The 21,133-nt window shown below is 42.4% G+C and overlaps 3 protein-coding genes across 3 annotated transcripts; 1 reads left to right on the forward strand and 2 right to left on the reverse strand.

Moving 5' to 3' along the window:
• Positions 1-406: 406 nt before the first annotated feature.
• On the forward strand, positions 407-4,271 carry LOC102721478 (grpE protein homolog 2, mitochondrial-like). Its single transcript, XM_006661016.3, has 6 exons — positions 407-631; positions 1,585-1,729; positions 1,842-2,032; positions 2,519-2,686; positions 2,839-2,967; positions 3,800-4,271. Exons 1-6 carry the CDS (start codon positions 527-529, stop codon positions 3,911-3,913), a joined length of 852 nt encoding a protein of 283 aa, XP_006661079.1. The 5' UTR covers positions 407-526; the 3' UTR covers positions 3,914-4,271.
• A 236-nt stretch (positions 4,272-4,507) lies between these two features.
• On the reverse strand, positions 4,508-7,476 carry LOC102699985. Its single transcript, XM_006660435.3, has 2 exons — positions 7,080-7,476; positions 4,508-4,976 (listed from the first exon to the last, which is right to left on the reverse strand). The coding sequence occupies exons 1-2, from the start codon at positions 7,347-7,349 to the stop codon at positions 4,803-4,805; spliced, it is 444 nt and encodes a 147-aa protein (XP_006660498.1). The 5' UTR covers positions 7,350-7,476; the 3' UTR covers positions 4,508-4,802.
• Positions 7,477-8,582: 1,106 nt separating this feature from the next.
• Positions 8,583-15,161, reverse strand: LOC102700266 (serine/threonine-protein phosphatase PP-X isozyme 2). Its single transcript, XM_006660436.3, has 8 exons — positions 14,815-15,161; positions 13,022-13,174; positions 10,587-10,649; positions 10,423-10,508; positions 10,236-10,311; positions 9,891-10,159; positions 9,349-9,427; positions 8,583-9,263 (listed from the first exon to the last, which is right to left on the reverse strand). The coding sequence occupies exons 1-8, from the start codon at positions 14,959-14,961 to the stop codon at positions 9,213-9,215; spliced, it is 924 nt and encodes a 307-aa protein (XP_006660499.1). The 5' UTR covers positions 14,962-15,161; the 3' UTR covers positions 8,583-9,212.
• Between the last annotated feature and the right edge of the window lie 5,972 nt (positions 15,162-21,133).

Consider the following 21,133-nt stretch of genomic DNA (forward strand, 5'->3'; position numbering starts at 1 on the left):
GTAGCTTGGGTACTGGTGTAGCCTTGCACGGTGACAAGAATTCTTCTATTTTAGCCCCTCTTCTACGATAGACCCCAAATCAACCCCTTCCACTCACAAATTATGGTCCATTGTTAGTCTTCGTAGCGATAATCACACCACACTAGTCAAATGACACATATCTAAATAAAAATAATCTATAAATAAAAAGTTTATATATTTTTTAATGATTTAAAAGGTAAGACTAAAAAATAAAATTCGATAAATAAAACTCTAAAATCTACTCTAAAATTAAAATTAAAAATTTAAATTTTAGCATATTAAAATTTAAATTTAAATTCGATAAATAAGGCCGTCTCGAAAGCATTCCCATGGGCATAACAGTCACTTTGCCTCCTCTCCCGTAACGTTCTTCCCCTCTCGCAAGGCAGAGCATTGCGCTTCCAGAAGCTTCCATCCTCCCGACGTCCCGCCTCCTCCTCCTCCTTCCACCGCTTCACAAACCGAGCTTCTCCGAGCCTTGGGCGGGCGTTGAGGTGTGGACCAGATGGTGGCGTCGCGCGTCCTCGCGCGGGCGTCGAGGCAATGCGTCGCCGCGAGGTTCCTCCACGGCTACGGGGCGGTGGCAGCCGCGGAGCCCCCGTGCCTCAGGGTGAGCGTTCTGGCGACGCTTCTCGTGGTGCATGTAAATTTCTAGTGCTTTCAAGAGGATTGGGAGGGTTTTAGGGGGACGCGATGACGATTTCTCCTTTGGTGTTGTTTCCATGGGGTTTAGGGTTTTATTGCATTAGTTTATGACGTGAAGAAGGTTGAAGTGAATTCACCCAGTCACCCTTATGTCGCAATTAAATTAGTAACTGTCATATATTGTAGTTAATGGATCAAACATTTGTTTGTCTGGATGGTTGCTTGCGTGACATGATTAATATAATATATCATACAACTAAATGTATGGTATACTCAACTTTGTTTTTAAACAAAATGGATGTGTACAAACACATTTATATAATGCTGCACCAGTTATACAAGCAGGAGTGAGAAATTGGACGATACATCAAAGTTTTTTGTAAGCACAAGTAGGATTCAAGAGGAAGACTGAGTGTGCTTTGAATGGTTGATTGTACCATAGCCATCCAGTTAACATACACTTCCCAATTCGTTAAATGTTTCGGGAATTCAGGGTGAACTTGCTACTCATGCTTGCACATCTGGAAAAACAAAAATCAGCACATCTTTGAGGACCCATTACCAACATCAGTAGTCCTTGCTATGATCAAGGAAGAAATAATTGGTTGGAAGCAAGTGGACAACCATCACCATCAGCAACTGCATTAGCTAGGTGTTCTCCTGGGCGTTTTTGTTGTTCTTCTGTTTACTTGTATCACTTTCTTGCACCTTTGTATTTTTCTGCTCCTGTAGCAAAGAATTAGCAGGACTCCTGCTTTTGTGTTTAAAAAGTAAAGTTACTTACTCACTTGATTTACAAGGTTCCCTGAGACCCTGCCCCCAACGCACATACATATTGAAACATCAGTGGTCAGTTATATCTGGAAGATTTGCAAATATCCTTTATATTCTTACTTTGGTTACTTATTTGACAAACAGGCCCCAAATGTTTTGAATCAGCCTTTGAGATACTCAACCACCATTTCTCAAAGGTTTGGGTTTTCATCCACTTCCCCTGAACAAAGTGATAAGGAGGAAAACCAACACAAAGACCAGGAGAATGCTAAAAAGGTGTCAAATGAAGGTAGTAGTTCATGTTCAAAAAGCACCACAAGACAGGTTCACAGAACTTCATTTTCCACCCTGTCATAAGCCTATAAGATGAGGTTCTAAATGAACTGCATTTGCTGATTTAGGTATTAAAGACCATGATTTGTCAAAGGATGACCTTGTGAAGCTAGTTCTTGAGAAGGATGGGTTATTGAAGTCAAAAGACGAAGAAATCAATGAAATGAAGGACAGGGTTTTGCGAAGCTATGCAGAAATGGAAAACATCATGGCTAGGACAAAGCGTGAATCTGAGAACTCAAAAAAGTATGCAGTACAGGTTTGTTGCCATTACCTATTGAAATTTTGAATCACTATTTGCTAATGTGTGTTCATTTGCATTTAAAATTGAGTAAATTACACTTTGTACTGGGTAGATGGTTTTTTGTTTCACTTTACACTGTGTTTAGCACATCCTTTGACTTTACATCAGGGTATATCAAAATAAGTTTCGCTTTGCACTAGGTTTGGTTATATAATTAAAGGAAAATCTTGTAAAACATGAGTTAAAATGATGGAGTAAAACTCTTAAATGTAGACCTTGCTTCACCATGTTTCATTTGAATTCTAAAATTTCAATAAATTTCCATAATATTGATTATGTATCGTGGTGTTAAGTAAAACTTATTCTAGTAGGACCTGGTGCAAAGTGAAAATATGTGCTAAATCTGGTGCAAAGTAAAACATGTTGCATTTTACCCGACGTAAAGTGAATTTACTCTTTAAAATTTAGTTCTTGCTTATAGATTGGCAATTGTATATGCAGAATTTCTCCAAGAGTTTGTTAGATGTTGCTGACAATTTGACTAGAGCATCAACTGTTGTCAAGGAAAGCTTCTCAAAAATAGATTCATCTAAAGATTCTACTGGAGCTGTTCCACTACTAAAAACACTACTGGAGGGTGTGGACATGACAGATAAGCAACTTGTTGAGGTAATCTTCTGCACATGTTATAATTTATGCTTTGATTTGGAAACATGTGCATAATGCCTATTAGCAGTATTTCTCTCAACTATTATTCCCATAATGTGTGATGAAGCGGACATTGTACCCAGATTTTAATGTATACCTTCAAATTTGAACAGGTCTTTAAGAAGTTTGGAGTTGAAAAGTTTGATCCTTTGAATGAGAAATTTGATCCTAGTAGACATTTTGCAGTCTTTCAGATTCCTGACCCCTCGAAACCTTCTGACACTGTTGCTTCTGTTGTAAAGGTTTGTCATCATGCATTTTTCTGATACCCATGTTTTTGCATATTGTGGGGAGCCCAATCACGTTGTACGGTTGTATTTCCCACTGGATTGGTTGAACTGTTCTTGTTTTTTGTTTGGTAATTTACCTATGCTGTTTAGAAGCACTGCCGTCGACCATTGTGTAAGTTCAAGCCATTTTACTGATTGAGAAGTGTAGTTGCTGAACATTCATGATATTGTTGCATCACCTTATGTTTACTTATTGTGCCACCTGTTACATATGGATTGAGAACATTTTAGCATTGGTTTCGTGGATTGTACTGAATACATACCTGTTGAATACTCAACCAGTACTTTGGAAGCTGTGCTGACACCGTCTGGCTATCATACCAATGGTGTTTATCCCCAATGAAGCCTTGCCCATAACAAGCTGGTGCAGTAATCTTGATAGACGAGACTTCTTTCGAGGAGTTGCTGTCAGAACTTTGACGGAGTAGTTGTCACTGGTGGTTAGTTACATGTGATGTGGAAGTTAGCTTCCCTGCTCTTTCCATATCATCTATATCTTTAATCACCTTAGAATGTGGTACTCACATACCAGTTCCCTGTTGAAGTAAAGTGTCTGGTTCTGCGTGGCAATTTCACTAGTGTTGTATATTTAGTCCTTCAGTCTTGAGCTTCAGCCTGAAGTTCCATCCGTAATATGATTCAGTGCAATGCTCTAGAATTGGAACCATCAAAATGTAGCCTGTCTAGTGCAAGTAGATTGTTGTCTTTGTCTGAGATAAATGCATACTATTGTCTTCTCGCTGCCACCTGCCATTATCCATGATGAAAAAAATTGTGATTTCAGGTGGGCTACATGCTACACGATCGTGTTCTCCGTCCTGCAGAAGTTGGTGTTACAGAGGGAGGCCCCACAGAGAAGGCAGCAAAACAATCTCAGCAGAAATCAACTGGGGATTAAGTTAGCTGATGTTACTACACAACTCACATAGAACCAAATCGGATAGATGTTCTTTTAGCTGCTATTTGTTCGGATTATTTATTCAGAGTTTAAAACACTTCAACCCAAGAAACTTCTCACAGTCCTTTAACACAAAAACCTGTATGGCAAACGAAATCAGTTGGGTAGAAATCCCATTTTGGTTGAAGAAATCTTTGAGCACCATGGTCCTGTCTGCTAGGGATCATGGACCAATATGCATTGTAAAATATATCCTTATTTTTACAAGAGATGTTGCAGAAAGTGTTGGATTTTTTTTCACTTGCATACAAGCATATTGACCGTATTTTTGGCGTTGTCAGCTACTGAGCAAGTTTAATTAAACGGAAATATGGAATGTTGTGATAATTTGATGTTTTGTATGAAATTCATGTTTCTTCAAACATGCTCGCAACTGGTCGAGCAAAACATCTTTCTTTTTTTTTTTTTTTTTGAGAACAGCAAAACATCTTTCAGAACATATAATTAAGCGCATAGCTCACAAAGGGAATTTGGAAAAGCCAAATGCAACCAAGCAAGACATCACCATAGGCAAACCATTACTAGCAGGCAAGCAACAGGATAACACTTGCGCAAAGGCTGCTATTTGCATCAGGTTACAAACCCTAATTCCAAACTGACAAGCTCACGCATTAACACTTGCTGCAACAACATGTAAGCTACATCATCAGCTCAAGATAGGAGGGGGCAGCACACTGGCACAGGATGCTTAAGACTACAACTGACTAATGCTAATACACAAATGCTAATGGCTAATACAAGCTAGGGGCTACTAGGAGATGGAAGCTAATAAGATTACATGAGTGGCCTCACATGGCCGAATAAGTTCTCATCCTGAAGGCGTTCAGAGCTAGAAAGCTTTCCTCTTCAGTCTGCTTTCTGAGCGTAGGTTACTGACACCGTCTCGTTGCTCGTCCGTGCTCAAATCAGCATCACTGTCATCATCTGGGTCTTCCAAGCCAAGGTTCAAATTCAGCTCGGTGCTGCCGCTCTTCTTGGAAGAATTTTGTGCCACGCCGGAAGCCTGAAAGATGGTATTGACATTGTATGAGTTGCATGCCTTGCGTAAGGGAAGTTTTATGTGGAAATAGCTGTACAATGTTTCGACAGAACAAGACTAAGCTGATAGTCCCTAATATGGAAGGAATTAAAAGAACATGAGATATGAGAAACTGAATCAAATGTTGCGTAGATGGAAAGAAATTTCAGAAGCATATTTCGATTTACTTTGTCAAGACAGATCAACACAAGGAGGGAAACAAGGGGACCACATAGATGTAAGTGCAACAATTATACATGAATAATTGGATGGCAATAGCTCAAGAATTATATAAGACAATATGAAATTGTGCCATAATCAGCAATTACAAAACGTAGAAACTATTGAACTATATGAATCAATCACAGACAGGGATGCATGGTGTAGAGAGAGGAAGAGAGAATAAAACAGGGAGGACTTTCTGTTATTACATGCCAAACAAAGAATCAATCATGAATGTGCAGATTCCTTTTAAGTAGGACTCCTCACTGAACACATGAAGTTAATGGATAACCTCCCAATAAAGAAGTCCAACTGATAGCTCAGCAACTAAAGTTCCCTATACATTGTGGTTTTGCTAAAATTGGTATAACAAGGGTTTGTGATCATAAGGTTGCCTACATAGACAAATTTAGCAGAAGTGATTCAATTTTTTAAAAAAATAAATCTCAAAATATTGGGTCCTACACATCAGCTTCGAAGACTTCCCTCATCCACCATTGCCTCTATTCTCTCTGTGTATGCTCCAACAGAGTAATTGGACAGAGAATGGGGAATAAACAGACTGATTTTCCTTATGCTTGCTTCTATGTTCTTTTGTTCTTAGACTATTTTTCATGTGCTTCATGGATGCATGTTTTCTTGAAATTAATTCTGACAGTCTGCTGCTTTTGCTTACAGCAGTACTGATGCTACTCCTCTAATTAGGCAATACACTTGGTCACACGTGTAATCATCTAAGAATACGGTGGGATGATTAAGTAGGACCCTGATCCTACATAAGACATTGGCACCTAAACCATGGTCATGGACTCAACAACACAAATCCTAGATGTACTGCCTTCTTCTCATTCTGCTCCAGGATAAGGAGGTGGATAGGGGTAAGTAGGCCTGGTAGGAGATCAGGAACAGGTGATATTCTTCAGAGGAATTTCCTGATGAGAATAAATATCAGCTAGCCGGTGTGGATGCATGCCTGTGCAGTGAGGTGCTAGTCAGACAAACCTGATCTGGGGACATGCTACCAGCTTACCAGTATGGGGGAGAGGGCGCCAGGGGGCAGGGGCAGGGGCAGGGGGAGAGAGAGATTATATTGATAGCTGAGGGTGTATTGATCTTTATAAACTACTCTTAAAATAGATTTACTCCTAAGTGGTAGGAACTTCTTTTACATTTACAAAAATATCTGGTATTCATCTAGATGTAACATCAACATCAGTGACAAATGACAACCGACTAAGGAAAATGAAAATAAAAACAACCTGTCAATCAACATCATTGAGTGCATCTACAAGTATATCAGCGACACATCAAAATTAAGTATCACTAAGAACTAGGTATCAAGCCAATAAACCGCAGGTAAGGTAATGGGATCGTATTCAGACAAGCATCAACTCAATGAAGCAATGAATACTTACATTTCTAACTACAAGACCCCCCTGAGGCAGATGCACATCCGAATTACTACAAATTTCGATCACCAAGATTCAGACCATGAAAGCACATAGCCATCTACCACCAACTTAAACTAGTCACCAGCCCCAAGAAGGGGAAGAAACCCCTAGAATCACACAAGAGAAGAATTACATAACTAAACCCTAGCAAAACCCCAAGCTAATCACCCAACCCTAGCTGCCTAGCAGATTAACAATCAGATTCTCATAAGACCATGTTCCTGAACCCTAATACCACAGATGAAGTATGAAATGCTCATCCAATACGAACCGGAATTAATCCCTTTCTGCCTTATCTTTGTAATTAAAATTGAAATCCTAGAAAGAAATACACCTAATACCACAGATGAAATATGAAATGCGGTTTCGATTTTTCTTCTAAAAAAGCGAAATGATGGGAGCCAAGGATCCCCACCGGAACGAAGCGCCGCCTGGTGGCCGCCGCCTCGTCGCCGTCACCACCGGCCGCGCCGCCGTTCACCGGCGCCCACCTGAAGAGCACCACCTTGTTACCCCTGGAGACCCCCATGGGCCCCATCATCCCGGCGAAGCCCGCCCCTCCGCCGGCGATGGGGACCCAGGCCTTGCGCCACTTCCTGACGGGCCCGCTGAAGGACGAGGCGGTGTTGCCGACGGGGCCGTAGCGCGTGGAGGAGCGGCTCAGGCGGGCGCCGACGGTGTCCATCGGATGGATGGATGCGAGCGGCGGCGGCGGCGGTGGCGCGCTCCGGTGAAGTCTTGGGCTGGCGGTGGCCGAGGGAGTGATTAGCTCGGAGGAGATCGGAAAGAGGATTTTTTTTTTCTTTTTTGCGTGAGACTGACATGTGGGGCCAACAAAAAGGGTGAGAACCCCATTATAATGGTGAGCACACAAGAACAGTGGCATCTGAAAAAACATAAAATGCACTCTAGTGAAAAAAATCATGGTTCCTATTTATTCGAATAAAAACAAGAAAATTATCTAGCTGATTTTTTAAGTACATTCGAGAAAACTACATGTATATTATGGACCAAGCAAGTTTCACGACACAATATAGTATTTTTTTTATTTGGCGCATAATAACGGGTATTATAGTCTTATAGTTTCATAAAACCACACTATCTATTAATTGTTTGTTCAATCTAATACAACTATAATATAAAATTACATGTAAAATTGTGATGGATTTATAAATATTTCCACATCATATAAAATATACTATAAGATTAAGTATTTAAATTATACTATAGTATCATGTTAATATGGTTAATGGTATGGTTTTGCAAAACTTTCAACCATAATACTCGATGTTATGTGCAATATGTCAAAAGTCATGTGGTATTATGTACCTTGATAATAGTAAGGTTGTTTTGTGAAATTTACTTTTTAGCTTTTGTTATACAATTTTGGCCATAATTTTTACTAAACATAAGTTTATGGCATTGCAAAATGTACTTCTATATTCCCTCAAAAAATGTACTTCCATATATACCATATTTGTTATTTTAAATAAATATTTATAATTTAATTGACAGTCCAAGTCTAAAAAAGTTGACTACAAAAATGCCAAACGTCACATGCAACTTCTCCAAATTGGGAGGAACATATGGACCGCATAATTACAGCCACACTTTAACAAAAGATACCACATTTATCCAAGATGGGATTATCAAATTCTTAACCACGTTATCATAAACCTAGGATAATCTTTACCATAACTATGGCTGCAACCAACAAAATAGCTGCTAAATTGGTCAAATTTGGTTTAAGCATAGTACTACCTCTAAAGAGATCTTAATATAAAAAATCAGTTTTGCCTTTCATACAAAAATATCAGCATTTACGAATCTTGGAAAAAAAGAACAACTCTTTCAAGAGATTTCACCTTTGCATGGGTTTGAATTTTGGACCCCATTTTTTCATTGGTACAATATAGATGATGACATTTTGACCAACTGCAAGTTAAAACGATTCGAATTTTCGCGAGTACCATTTGAACACCAAACGTCTAAATTAGTAGGGAGCCCTTATCCTGACAAGTGAACGAACTGAACAAAAGTATTAATACCATTACACTGGTATTTTTTCTGGTAGGAATGGGCATGCTTTCTTAGGACAGTTTGTGCAAAATGCCCAGCAACAAAACTGCCAGCATCTGCATTCTGGCAACAATAGATACTCGTGCACACCAATTTGCGTATTATTTTCTAGCACAGGATTTCCTGGGGACAACGGGGCTAGCAACAAAATTTTACATCATGGACCAACAACGCACACCCATGGAATCACAGGAGTGGCTTCACCTACACCACTCCCTTCACAGGGGCACTTTTCTCAAGCTCAAATGTGAGCTGCGCTCCAAAAGCCTGGATTGGAAGGCGAGACCAAAACCCCTACAAATGATAGATTGGGGACTTAAATCAATTTATACATCTCGAAAGCACCTCCTGTCTAGAGTCTTGCAAAGCATGAGCCCAGCTCATCTTAGAAAGTCGGAGTCTGCAAGACTTGAATCCGCCGGTGCTTGTTTGCAGGATAAATAGCACGCCACGCATTGAATCTGCAGCCTCATAGAAAGTAATCTGGTGCTGGTCTCTTTGATGGTACACCTCTTGACTCCTGAAGGCACATATGGCAAATTAGGTGCTAATCAATAATGTGTCACACAGGTAAATAGGTAATAGTAAAGATGGTTAATACATACATGTGGGGCAGCTTCAAATACACGGAACTGCTTATTGAGATTCTCATCAAGCTCTAGAATTGCAGCAACATTGCCACACCTATAAGACAATTTCAAGAGACAGTGAGGATAAAAATACAGATATCTATGTAAGATCACAATCCTTGAAAGAAAGTTGAGGAAAGAATACTCAGTATCAGTAACAAGTAATTAAAGGGAGGTGTCTAGGTGATCCGAATTCCGAAACCCCTCAATTCAGATATGCCCTAATAATATCTGAAATCTAACCATTACTGTTGTTTTACACAATATTTGAGTATAGGAGCTGCTAAGAATATTTGCAGCAAATGCAATATAAATCTACAAAAGCATCATCACATACAAGACCATAAATAGTTGTATTCAAGAAATTAACAGAACAATAGCCTATCTTATGCCATTGATCTTGTTATGTTTTGATTATAATCCCTACACCCCCATCTGACCCTGCCTGCAGCCTATCAATCTACAAGATTCGTCATGACACTTCAAAATAATTTTGTATTAGCTAAGTATTCAAGTACCTGTAGCAGTAATTAGGTGCAGACCATACAGTGACAATCTTGTTATTGAACATCCACTTAAACCCTTCCATGACTAGCTGGTGAGCACGGCAAATATAATCTATGTTGTTTGTGTGGTTAAAAGAAGACACAACATTTCCACCAAATAGGAATCCTGCACCTCGTGGACTTAGGCCCCAACCATCTACAGCATCCTCTGGATCAGACCAGAGAAGGTCACACATGGCCCCATCATGAGGTACTTCTTGCTTGCGATCTATTACTCTTATCTGTTGGGTTGTACATAATATATCAATAATAGAAATAAAATGTATAACTCAAAAGTAACAATGGAGAATAATTTGCCTGATCCAGAGTTGTAATATTAGGAGAAAGGCCTCCATGGACACTAAATATTTTGTTCTCAATGAGTGCAGACAAACTGAAAAGAGAAATAAGCTGCAATCAGTTTTTGTATATTTAAAAATGAAAAGCAAAATACTATACTAGCACTATTACTGAATTCATAACAAAAGTAATATAAGAAAGTTGCCTTAAATAGTCGAATATATCTGTGCAATATCTCCAGACATTCACTGAGCCATACTTACGAAGACACTCATCATAGAAGCCATACACCTGCAGAGAATGCATAAGCTCGATGACATCTTTTTCATAACATTAGTGTAGCATATTCAGTTTAAAAAGATTCCTTACCTGCGTGATCTGTCTGCTCTCATGGTTTCCTCGTATTAAAGTTATACGATCTGGGTACCTAACCTGAATGCATATTTATCATAGCAGTTAGGATGAGAAACTAAAAAACAATGAACTTGCAACAGAACAATATGATTTATTTTGAATACTGAAGTTGGATTAGGAAATTTTAGTACACACAATCCCAATGAAAGACGTTTAGAAAAGATTCATGACAAGGCAATAAGGCACACTAAAAAACAAAGCACTGGGTGGTATATAACTATATATAAACATGTGTAATTCTCAATTTTTCCAGCACAACTGAGATGGGTATTTCTGTCATCAACAGGATGTTGTGTTATGCTGACATAGGTAGCCTTTAATGCTATATATCATGGTGCAGGCTAGGCACTAGCAGCACTTACTCGCTGAAGTGATTAAGCAGCACAATACCATATTTCAATATTAGAGCTTTGTCTAGGCACAGTGGCATGTTACATTTCTTAAGGTAACATCAAGTTGGTATGCAAACGATCCTTCCATACTTTTTGCCATGATATATTTGTGCATTGACTTTTTTGACCACACAGTAGTACAGTACCACGAGAGGCATGTCTAAACAGCAATTTCATCTATAAGACTTAGTACAATATAAATTTCTTTGGGAAATTTAACTATTTGCCACTATTCGGAGTGACATCTCTTCAAATGCCATTCTTACTATTCTTCTTACATAATTGCCACTAGGAAGAGAAGACTTCTTAATAATTTGCCATTTTTGCGGATGTGGCATGCCGCCTCATACTGCCAGCATGGATCAGGACATGAAATATCCATTTTACCCCTTGTAGGCCCCACAAGTCAGAGACTGTTTGGTAAATTATTGCGGTAGGCACCTCTGCCATTCTCCCTTCCCCTTCTCTCCCCTCCGCCTCCAATAGTTAAGTCAGCCAAGGTGGTCGCCAGAGGCAATGACCGCGATGGAGCCGCCCCTCTCAGTCTTGTCCACCGCCGTATTCTACATCCTACTAGCCGCAGCCATCTCCATATTCTCTTCTCCGCCGGTGCCGGAGGACAGCATCTGGGTCATGTCTGCCGAGAAAAGGGTTCGACCGCTCGATCTCTCCTAGACACATTTCTAATTTGTAAATCTTGGTTGCTTGTTTGAGGACCATACCTAGTTTCTTACTCGAATCTCAAGTCAACAGCTGCCAACTTTTGTTTGATTTATCAACCGGTGTGTATGTATGCGTGGATCTAATGCACGGACCAGGATTTATTAGCTCTCTTTAATCTTCGTTTCTCACGGACCAGTTTATACAATACAAAACCTTGTCTGATTCACTTTGTTCCTTCTCTCTGGTCCTCTTCTCCCCTACCCTTATCAAATAAATACAGCACCGTATATACATATGCTACTTTGTACCACTTCATTGTTTTAATTTTGTGAATGGCGAAGCACATTAACACACTTACCAGAGCACAGGAAAAATGCAATTGTCAAGGAGACCATGCTGGCAGGGTGAGCTGGCATGCCATGTCGGCAAAAATGGCAAATTATTAAGAAGTTTTCTCTCCCCAGTGGCAATTATTTAAGAAGAATAGTAAGAATGGCATTTGAAGAGGTGTCATTCCTAATAGTGGCAAATAGTTAAATTTCCCCTTAATTTGTGGGTTGGTCGCAATCGCCAAAGTTTATTTTGAAGTGTGATGTGTTTGTAATTTTTTGAGTGGGAGAGTTTTTTGCTCCCCTTTGTAAACTTTTGTTTCCTCTTAACAAAATGGTGTGCTGCTGTCCTGTGTGTTTGAGAAAAACTGATATATCAAATTGTTTAGGTTAGTTCTAGATCCATTCTTAGTTTCTTTTTTTTCATGTTGATAATTTTATTAATTTTCACTTGTATCACTTATTTTTAAGCTCTTTTCTGACCAGAAATGGCTAGCGGGTGACCATTGAGTTCACAATTAACATTTGTCAACTACCTTACAGTTATAAATTCAATATATAAGTCGAACGCAAATGAAATTACAGAAATATTCACCCCAATTCAAGTTAGGCATAATTGCAAAAAATTGCCATATATAATCTGCAAATCAGTCTAACAAAGTAAGTTCTTTATAATGAAAGACATTACAAATTTAGAATTAACTCCGGTTAATTGTTCACTATCACATGTTCCATGAAATCGGCATACATCTACACACCATGATTTTAATCTGGCCATCAACCATCGTTCCAAAAAAGAGGTTTGCCACTTACTAGGCCATATATCCAGCTATATATCAAGAACATTGTGTTCTTGTTCCTTAATGTATGTATAAACACTACTAGGTGTGTGAACCGAATGAGTACTGCTTATAATGTCATAGGAGATGGCATCAGCATACATTGTAAGATATCATACAAACAAGTAGATACACGAAAATATCACTTTAGTGTCAACAGTATTTACCTTTAAGGCCAACAGAAGCAAAAAAGTTTCAACAGAATAAAATCCTCGGTCAACAAAATCCCCAAGGAACAAGTAGTTTGTCTTTGGGCAGTCACCTCCAACTTTGAACAGTTCTTTCATGTCATAGAATTGTCCATGAATATCTCCACATATCTGAGTGCACACAGAAAATTATTACTTACTGCAATAACATTTTTCTCAATTCACAGCAAAATAACAAAATAACTATCCGGCAGTAAGATATTTGTTGTATCATGCCCCTCATTAATGCTCAGGTAGTCAATAAGGTTCCAAGCACATGATGCAAGTTAAAATTGAAAGTAAGCTTTGCAACATGATGCAAATTCTGCCTGCATCAACAGGATATTTTGGGCTTTTAATCTGTATTTATTCCACAATATTCTACCATGATGTTCAGAGACTGGATTACCCTTCCCACATGGGACTGATATGCTATCGTGTAAACCAAAACCCCCCATCTAATTACAATGTAAATCATCTTAGAATTCTAGCTTTGTTTAGTAATATATGTCACTTTTATGTTTTTTACCATCCTTTCATCCAATACACAATATTTAACTGCAATCTGGGCCTAATCAATGCCTTCTTGTTCACCAATTCAACTAACCTAGGATTATATGATTAGATTTAGTCAAGTTTGACATAATGCTTTTGCAACGATTTAACGTACGAAATCAAATAGAAAATGGCACCTGTATCAACATAATCTTCAGAAGATTAAGTGAAATCAGTTTGACATGATTTAAAAAGAAATGACATCTGCAAGGTGGCGGAGCTTGTCTTTCGGAAAAATAAGGATAATACTGTACATATATGTATAAAATATTAACATCACAGGAAAAAAGTTATTAACAAGATGCCACTAACAAAAATCAAAGATTTAAAATAATGGAACGCTCTATCTATATAATTATCATTTGCATGTAAACTCAAGCATCTGTGTGCAGTGCTTGTTTACATTTATTCACTAAACCAATTTACCAGTTCGTCATAGAATTAAGTAATTCAATAAATCCTCCAAACATTACAGAAATGATCAGGTTGGCGGCAGTTCTAAAAGGAGCTGATTTCATCGATTTCAGGTTGGCTGCAGTTACAACCTTTCATGTTACAATAATTGATGTCAGATCAAACAATTAGGTAACCCAACACATATAACTGAAACGAGTAAAGAGTCCAAGCCGCAAAATCCGGAAAGAAGCCTCATCTGTTGAGATCTCTATGGTACTTGCACCCTTGCAGCAACCATTTATAATAATAGCATGTGTGACCAAATTCAATGAGTACACTAGCAATCAAGCACAAAAAAGGCACTAAATTTCCAAACCATCACATTGTTACACAGATAATACCACCAGTTCTTACCGAACCCCTGACATAAGACAGATTAAAAAAACCATATATGCTTCCCTATAAAGTGGAAATTTACATAAGCATACACATTACAGCAACATTCTCCCCAACGACCTTACAAGAAGCAACATTTTGCTCGCAAAACCACCTCCCAAGGAGGATCAAACAAGCATCCGGTGCATAAACCGAGTAGCCAAACCCTAACCGTAACCCAGGTCAGCCATAGGTTTGTCCAAACATCCCGCTATCCAAACCACTATAATCGAATCATTACGTGCCATCAGCAAAGCTCGTAAACGCATTACAAATCGCAAAGAGCGAGCGACCTCGACCGAAACAAAAACGAAACGAATCGCGGCGAAGCGAATCGAACCGAGACTGGGATGGGAGGGGAAGGGGGAGGGGGGAGGGGGAGTTACAGTGACGGGGGCATCGACGCGCTGGACGTTGCTCTCCTCGACGAGGATCTCCATGGCCTTGAGGCAGAGCGCCTTGACCTCCGCCTCCGTCAGCGGCTCGCACCGCTTCAGCTGCTCGATCTGCCGGTCCAGATCCGACGTCCCCATCCTCCCCCCGTCTTCTCAGTCCCACTCTCTCCCCCGAGCTTCCAGAAGCTTCCGGAGGCGGGGGGCGCGCTCCTGGGGGGCCTTGGCCTGCGTGCGTCCCGCCGCTTCCGGAAGGTTCTAGAGGGTGTGGAGGCGAGAACGAGCGAGGGATGATGCGGGACGGCGTGGCGTGGGGGACAAAGGGTTTCGGCGGCGGTAAGGTTACCTCCTCTCTCAGGTCAGGGGCGCCTTTCTTTTCCTTTTTCTTAAAAAAAAGTAAATAGAACAATACATTTTTTTTTGAGAGAGAAAATAAAACAATACATGTGCTTCGCCACATAGAACAATACAATACATGTGCTTCGCCACATGATAAAAAGAATCATTTCGTGTAACATTTTATTAAAATACATGGCATACATATATATATATATATGTTATACAGTATCTACATATAATTTAATAGACAGTCGAGCATCATAAAAATATATACTCTCTATGTTTATTACTAAATATATTTTAATTATAACTGGTGTTTTGTATATTTTCATAAATTTTTTGAATGATTAAACTTGAGTAAAAAATAACAATATTATTATCTATTAAAATATAGCCTTCCCTCAGAAAATTATCCCAAACCTAAATAATCACAAATAATATATCTAATAAATGATTGACACAAGCTAGATCCAGCGGTGTTTAATTAGTCAAACTAATTAATTAATAATGCAATGTTTACCAAAGGAAAAAGGCCAGCGTTAAGATCAAGGCAGGGCCTAGATTAAACAAGAAGGATCGACCAAGTGTTAGCACACACATCAAGCCATCAACACCAACATATAGAAGAACAACACGGTAGACGTTCGATATCGGTGGAAAACTACGGGGCATCAAGCGAAGCACCGAAAATTATGTAGTAAACAGGAGATTACCCACTCAAGATGAGATAATCTCTTACTCCCGCTGAGATCTATATTCGATAAAAAATAGATCACGACAATGAGTTTGCTAATGTAACTGTCGTGACCCTTTTAGGACCTACTGCCCCCTCATACACTAAAGGACAAGGCTTATAGATAGAAATTAAATCTATTAAGATCAAGCCTATCCTACCCAAAGATACATCCTGGATATTACCAAACTCTTAACCAACCGGCATAAGATTATATCTTTTCTTCCTTACTCGGAATCACTTTCCTATACAAATATGTACAGGTTATGCATACCATATATTCGGGTATCCTACAGCAGTTACCGGAGTCATACATAGTTGTGCAAATCACCTATTCATACTCTTGATCTTTAGGAATATCTTCACGTAGCATGCTTGATATCTCACAAGTGCTTTCTGCTCCAAAATGGTTGTAGAGGCTATGGAGGGCTCCAAACAAAAAAAAAGGTATAGCCCCAAAGGAAAATGATTTAAACATAGAGCCAACTCAAAGCATCGGAGGAAGGATGTAGAGAGTTCAAGCTTTGGGTAGAAAAAAGAGTTTAAGCTCAAGCTGACCCAACAAAGGCGGAGCTATCAATCACCCCTTTTTATAATTTTTTGTTAGCTATTGATGCGTAAGGTAGAGCTTGAGCTCAATGTGCTATGCTAGCTTTGCTTGGTCTAGGAGGAGAGAGAGCAGAGACGGAGAACAACTTGAAAGTGAAATACTTTTGCAAGTTAGCTGTTGGTTGATTGGAAAAATGGACTGCTTAACATTGGTCGAAGTTGTAACATTGGTAAAAAAAAGTTGTAGCCCCAAAGGAAAATGATTTAAACATAGAGTCAATTCAAGCATCGGAGGGAGGATGTAGAGAGATCAAGCTTTGGGCAGACAAAAGAGTTGAAGCTTAAGCTGACCCAACAAAGGCGGAGCTATCAATTACACCCTTTTATAATTTTTTGTTAGCCATTGATGGGTAAGGCAGAGCTTAGGGGTGTAAGTGGGCCAACCCACAAACCCGCTTATAGATCAATTAAGTGGATAACCCGATGGGCTACCCGCTTAATTGGACTATAAGCCAACTGTGTAAGTGGGCTAGCCCGCGAACTCGCTCATAGATCGATTAAGCGGATAACCCGACGGGCTACCCGCTTAATTGGCTTATAAGCGGGTTGGCGGGCCGGCTCACTTACACCCTTAGCAGAGCTTGAGCTCTGTCACGCCCAGAAATTTACACCAATTTCTGAACAATAGCATGCATTGAATCTCAGTCCATGAATCAGCCTGAGCACACACTATGATAAATTAATACACAGTTTCATGACTTAAAAACAAATTAAAACAATTATCTATCGAAATACAGCGGAAAAGGAAAACAAGACTAAACCATCTAATCTTCAGCTTCAGCTGGCGATGACGGCTCCACACCACAGGTATTCTTGACGACGGACTTAACCACACTTCAACCTTGGGAACAACCTTCTGATTGGAACTCTGGCACTTGCTCTAGTGGGGAAAAATTAAGCAAGGCTGAGTACAAACCACCGTACTGAACAAGTAACACCCAAGAGAGAAAGAATAATGAATGCAATTGGATAATAAGGATAGACTAAGGTTAACTTGCATAAAGTGGCAGTAATTTAGCAAAACAGTAGATAAAATAGACTGAAATAAAAAATAACGTAACATTTAAAATAATCAACCGTTGTTCAATGTTACACCACGTTGCAACAGGCCCAAACCACTGTCGAACGTTACACCACGTCACGATAGGGTCAACCCTCTGTCCAATGGTACACCACGTTGCGACAGATCTAAACCACTGCAACGTTACACCACATTGCGCAGGGTCAAACCAGTTCCAAATTAATCAGGTTATTAAAGGTTCAACTAATCCCAGTGAATTTGTCAGTTTGCCTAATAACCGCGGGCACGACTATTCAAATAGTTTTACTCTGCAGAGGTGTACAACTTTACCCATAAGACATGGCTCCCAAACATGTTACCATGCCCCAAGTATCACCACGATACCTCAGTACGAAAACTATGATAAGACCTTTCACCTAACCCTCCCTAGACAATCACACCACACTTCAGGTTTCACCTCCTCCTTTACACCAAGTCGGGCAGCCCCCTCTTGTGCCTAGGTGAATCCGGAAGCAGCAGAGGTCATCTTTACACCACGATGTCCCGTCCATACTCCATCACGCCCACCCTTGCCTCGATACGTCGAATAGAGACAAGCTAAACTACGAGTCTCACCGTTGCCCATTCTGGCTTATGGTTAGTACGTGTAAGACTTCTAGGGTTTTCTGAGAACCGGTCCTTAATTGTCATGGGAGCGACTCTCAAAACCATGCATCCACAGCCCACCATAAGCAATATTTTAGTTGTCATTAATCCACATCGGGAAATGAATAATGATCAGAACCATTAAAGGTCTATCAAAGAGTAATCAATAATTAAATAAGAATTGGTCAGCTAGTTGAACTAAGCATGGCTAAGTATTGCCTAAGCCTATTTCTAGTCAAATTAACCCTAGGATAACAATAATAATAAGTGGGGATCAACGGGTATAAATAAGGGTAGTTGCCCAATAGATAAATAAAATAAATAGATTAAAACAATGCATGTTTGAATGTAAAGCGGGGGAACTTTATAATCATGGGATCAATATGATCAAAGAAGGGTGCCACTTGCCTTGCTTAGACCCACGAGGAACTTTGGCGACGACTTCGAGGACGAACGGCGCTGCGACGGGGTCAAAAACTACGACAAACAAGGTAAAACAAGCAAAAACAGACTATAAAACTATTAAAACAGAGAAAGAAACTATTTTTAATGGATTCTTGGCATTTTTCTGGATTTAATGAAACTTGAATGGACCTAAACGGAGACTAGATGAATTAGTTATGAATTTTAGAAGATTAACTGTGTTTTTAAATTAAACAGGAAACCTTAATTGATTTATTGCGCAATTATTGGAGGTAATGACGTCAACAAGGAGAGAGGGGCGGCTGACAGTCCAGGCCCACTTGGCGGTGACAGATAGAGAAGTGGACGGGATGACATGTAGGGCCTGCGAGGAGAGAGAAAGGGGGCTGACAGGGCGGACCCACAAGACAGAGAGGAGAGGGGTACTGACGGGTCGGGGCCCACAAGACAGTGAGGAAGAGGGACATAGGTGGGGCCCACAACCCCAAGGAGGGTGGTGACCGGCGGGTGGGCCCCACCGGTCAGTGGGTCAAAACAGGGGAGAGGGAGCTCAGGCTGTGCCGGGCGGTGCGCGGGCTCGGGCGATGAGGAGAGGCGGCAACGCCGGTCAGTGGGCAGCGACGCGGGCTTGACGGTGACCGGCGGCGCGACGGCAGCGGACAGCGGCGGAGGCGACGGTGGACGGCAACTAGCGAGGGGCGGCGGGCGGTGCCGGGGAAAGGAGACGCGAGCGCACTGGGAGGAAGAAGGAGAGGGAAGGAGAGGGGAGAGGGCAGCGACGATTGGCCGGGAAAGGGAGAGGCGGCGGCGTCGGCCGGATGGCGATCGAGCAGGGAGGCGCGACACGGCGGAGAGGAGAGGAGGGGGAACGACGGCGGTGAGACCTCGGCGACGCGACTAGGCCAACGGCAAGCGGCAGCGATGGCGCGCACACGGGGCGACGCGGCGGCGGCCGAGAGAGGCGGAGAAAGAGGGAGACAGGAAGGGGGAAGGAGAGCGGGAGCTCACCGGGCGGACGACGACGGTGGTGAGGGCGCAAGGACGATGGTGGCGACGTCGGTTGAGCGGCATGACGACGGTGGTGAGGGCATGACGACGGTGGTGAGGACGTGAAGGACGATGAAGAGAAGTGGTGACGGTGAGCCACGGCGATCTTTGACGTCCCGAGGCGGCGACGGCGTCGGGAAGACGACGACGGCGCGCAGTGGGCGGTGCGAAGAGGAGTGGCGCCCGGCGGCGATCGGCGTCCGACGACAGACGACGACGCGGAGCGACAGCTCGAGGGGGTGAAGGGGGAGCAGTAGAGGCTGGGGAGGGGGTTTAAAGCGGGAGGCAAACGTGGCGGGGACACACTTAGGGCGTGGCAGTTAGCGCCAGCACGACCGTTGCGGGCGTGGCGCCAAGAAGAGCGGGCGGACGTTGACCGTTGCGGGCGTGGTTGCAGCGGCACGAACGGCAGTGGAGTTGTCACACCCGGAGTTTTGTCCTAAGCCTAAAATCGTAAAAGAAATCCGTAAATAACAATTGGCTTAATTAACTCAGGAAAAATCCCTCTAAAAGAACCTAATTTAATTAAATCGAGGTTCGCAAATCGACTAACTGGATTTAAATTCAAATTGCAGAAGTATAAAAGTTGGTCAAACAAATTAAGTTAAAACTCGGCAAAAGTGGGGCTTTCCTTTTTCTCTCCTTTTTCCTTCCTTTTTTCCTTCCTTCTCAAATTGGGCCGAAGTCCAATTTTCCTCCCCTTCCTTTTCTTTTTCCTTTTTCTTTTTCCTCTCCTCCTTCCCAGGCCGACCCAGCTGAGCCGGCCCATCTTCCTGCTCGGCCAGCCCAGCCGACCGGCCCCTTCCCGCGCGCGCACTCCCCTCCACCTAGGCCGCCGCCTCAGCCCAGCTCGCCCGCGCCGTGCCCGCGAAGTCCATTGCCGCCTCCCTCCTCCCGCGTGCCACTGACAGGTGGGGCCCACCTGTCAGCGACCGCGCCAGCTCGCCCGCACCGGCCGCGTCCGAGCCGGACGCCGCGCCGCCGCTGCAATCACCGCCGCAACCGCCGCCGCCGAGTCCTCGCCGCGCCCGACTCGGTCTCCAACCACCACCCCGCCCTAGCCGGCCTCCCCGCACTACAAATCCCCACCGCCGCCGCGCCGTCGCCCACTTTTTCCTCTCCGCCCGAGCTGCCACCGCGCTGTCCCGTCGTCGCCGCCGTTCGATCTCGTTGTCGGGCGCCCTTCGTCGCCGTCCAGCCGCGTCATCACCTCCGCCTCGCCGTCGCCGACTTGCTACCGCCCCGGTCGTCGCCGGCGGGCATCTCCAGCGCCCGCGCATCCTCTCGCCACCCGGTCGCCGCCGCGCCCGACCTCGCCACCGCCACCCCGATCCCATCGCCCGGTCGTCGCCGTCGCGCCGTCGGACGTCGCCACCTGTCCCGCCTCCTCGCCGACCCGTCGCCGTCGTTCCCATCGCCGGTGAGACTCTCCGCTCCCCTCCTCCCCTCTTTTCCTCTCCGCAGGATGCCACCGAGGCCGCCGCCGCCGTCGTGCG

Source organism: Oryza brachyantha, chromosome 9, assembly GCF_000231095.2.
Source record: "Oryza brachyantha chromosome 9, ObraRS2, whole genome shotgun sequence".
NCBI lineage: Eukaryota > Viridiplantae > Streptophyta > Magnoliopsida > Poales > Poaceae > Oryza > Oryza brachyantha.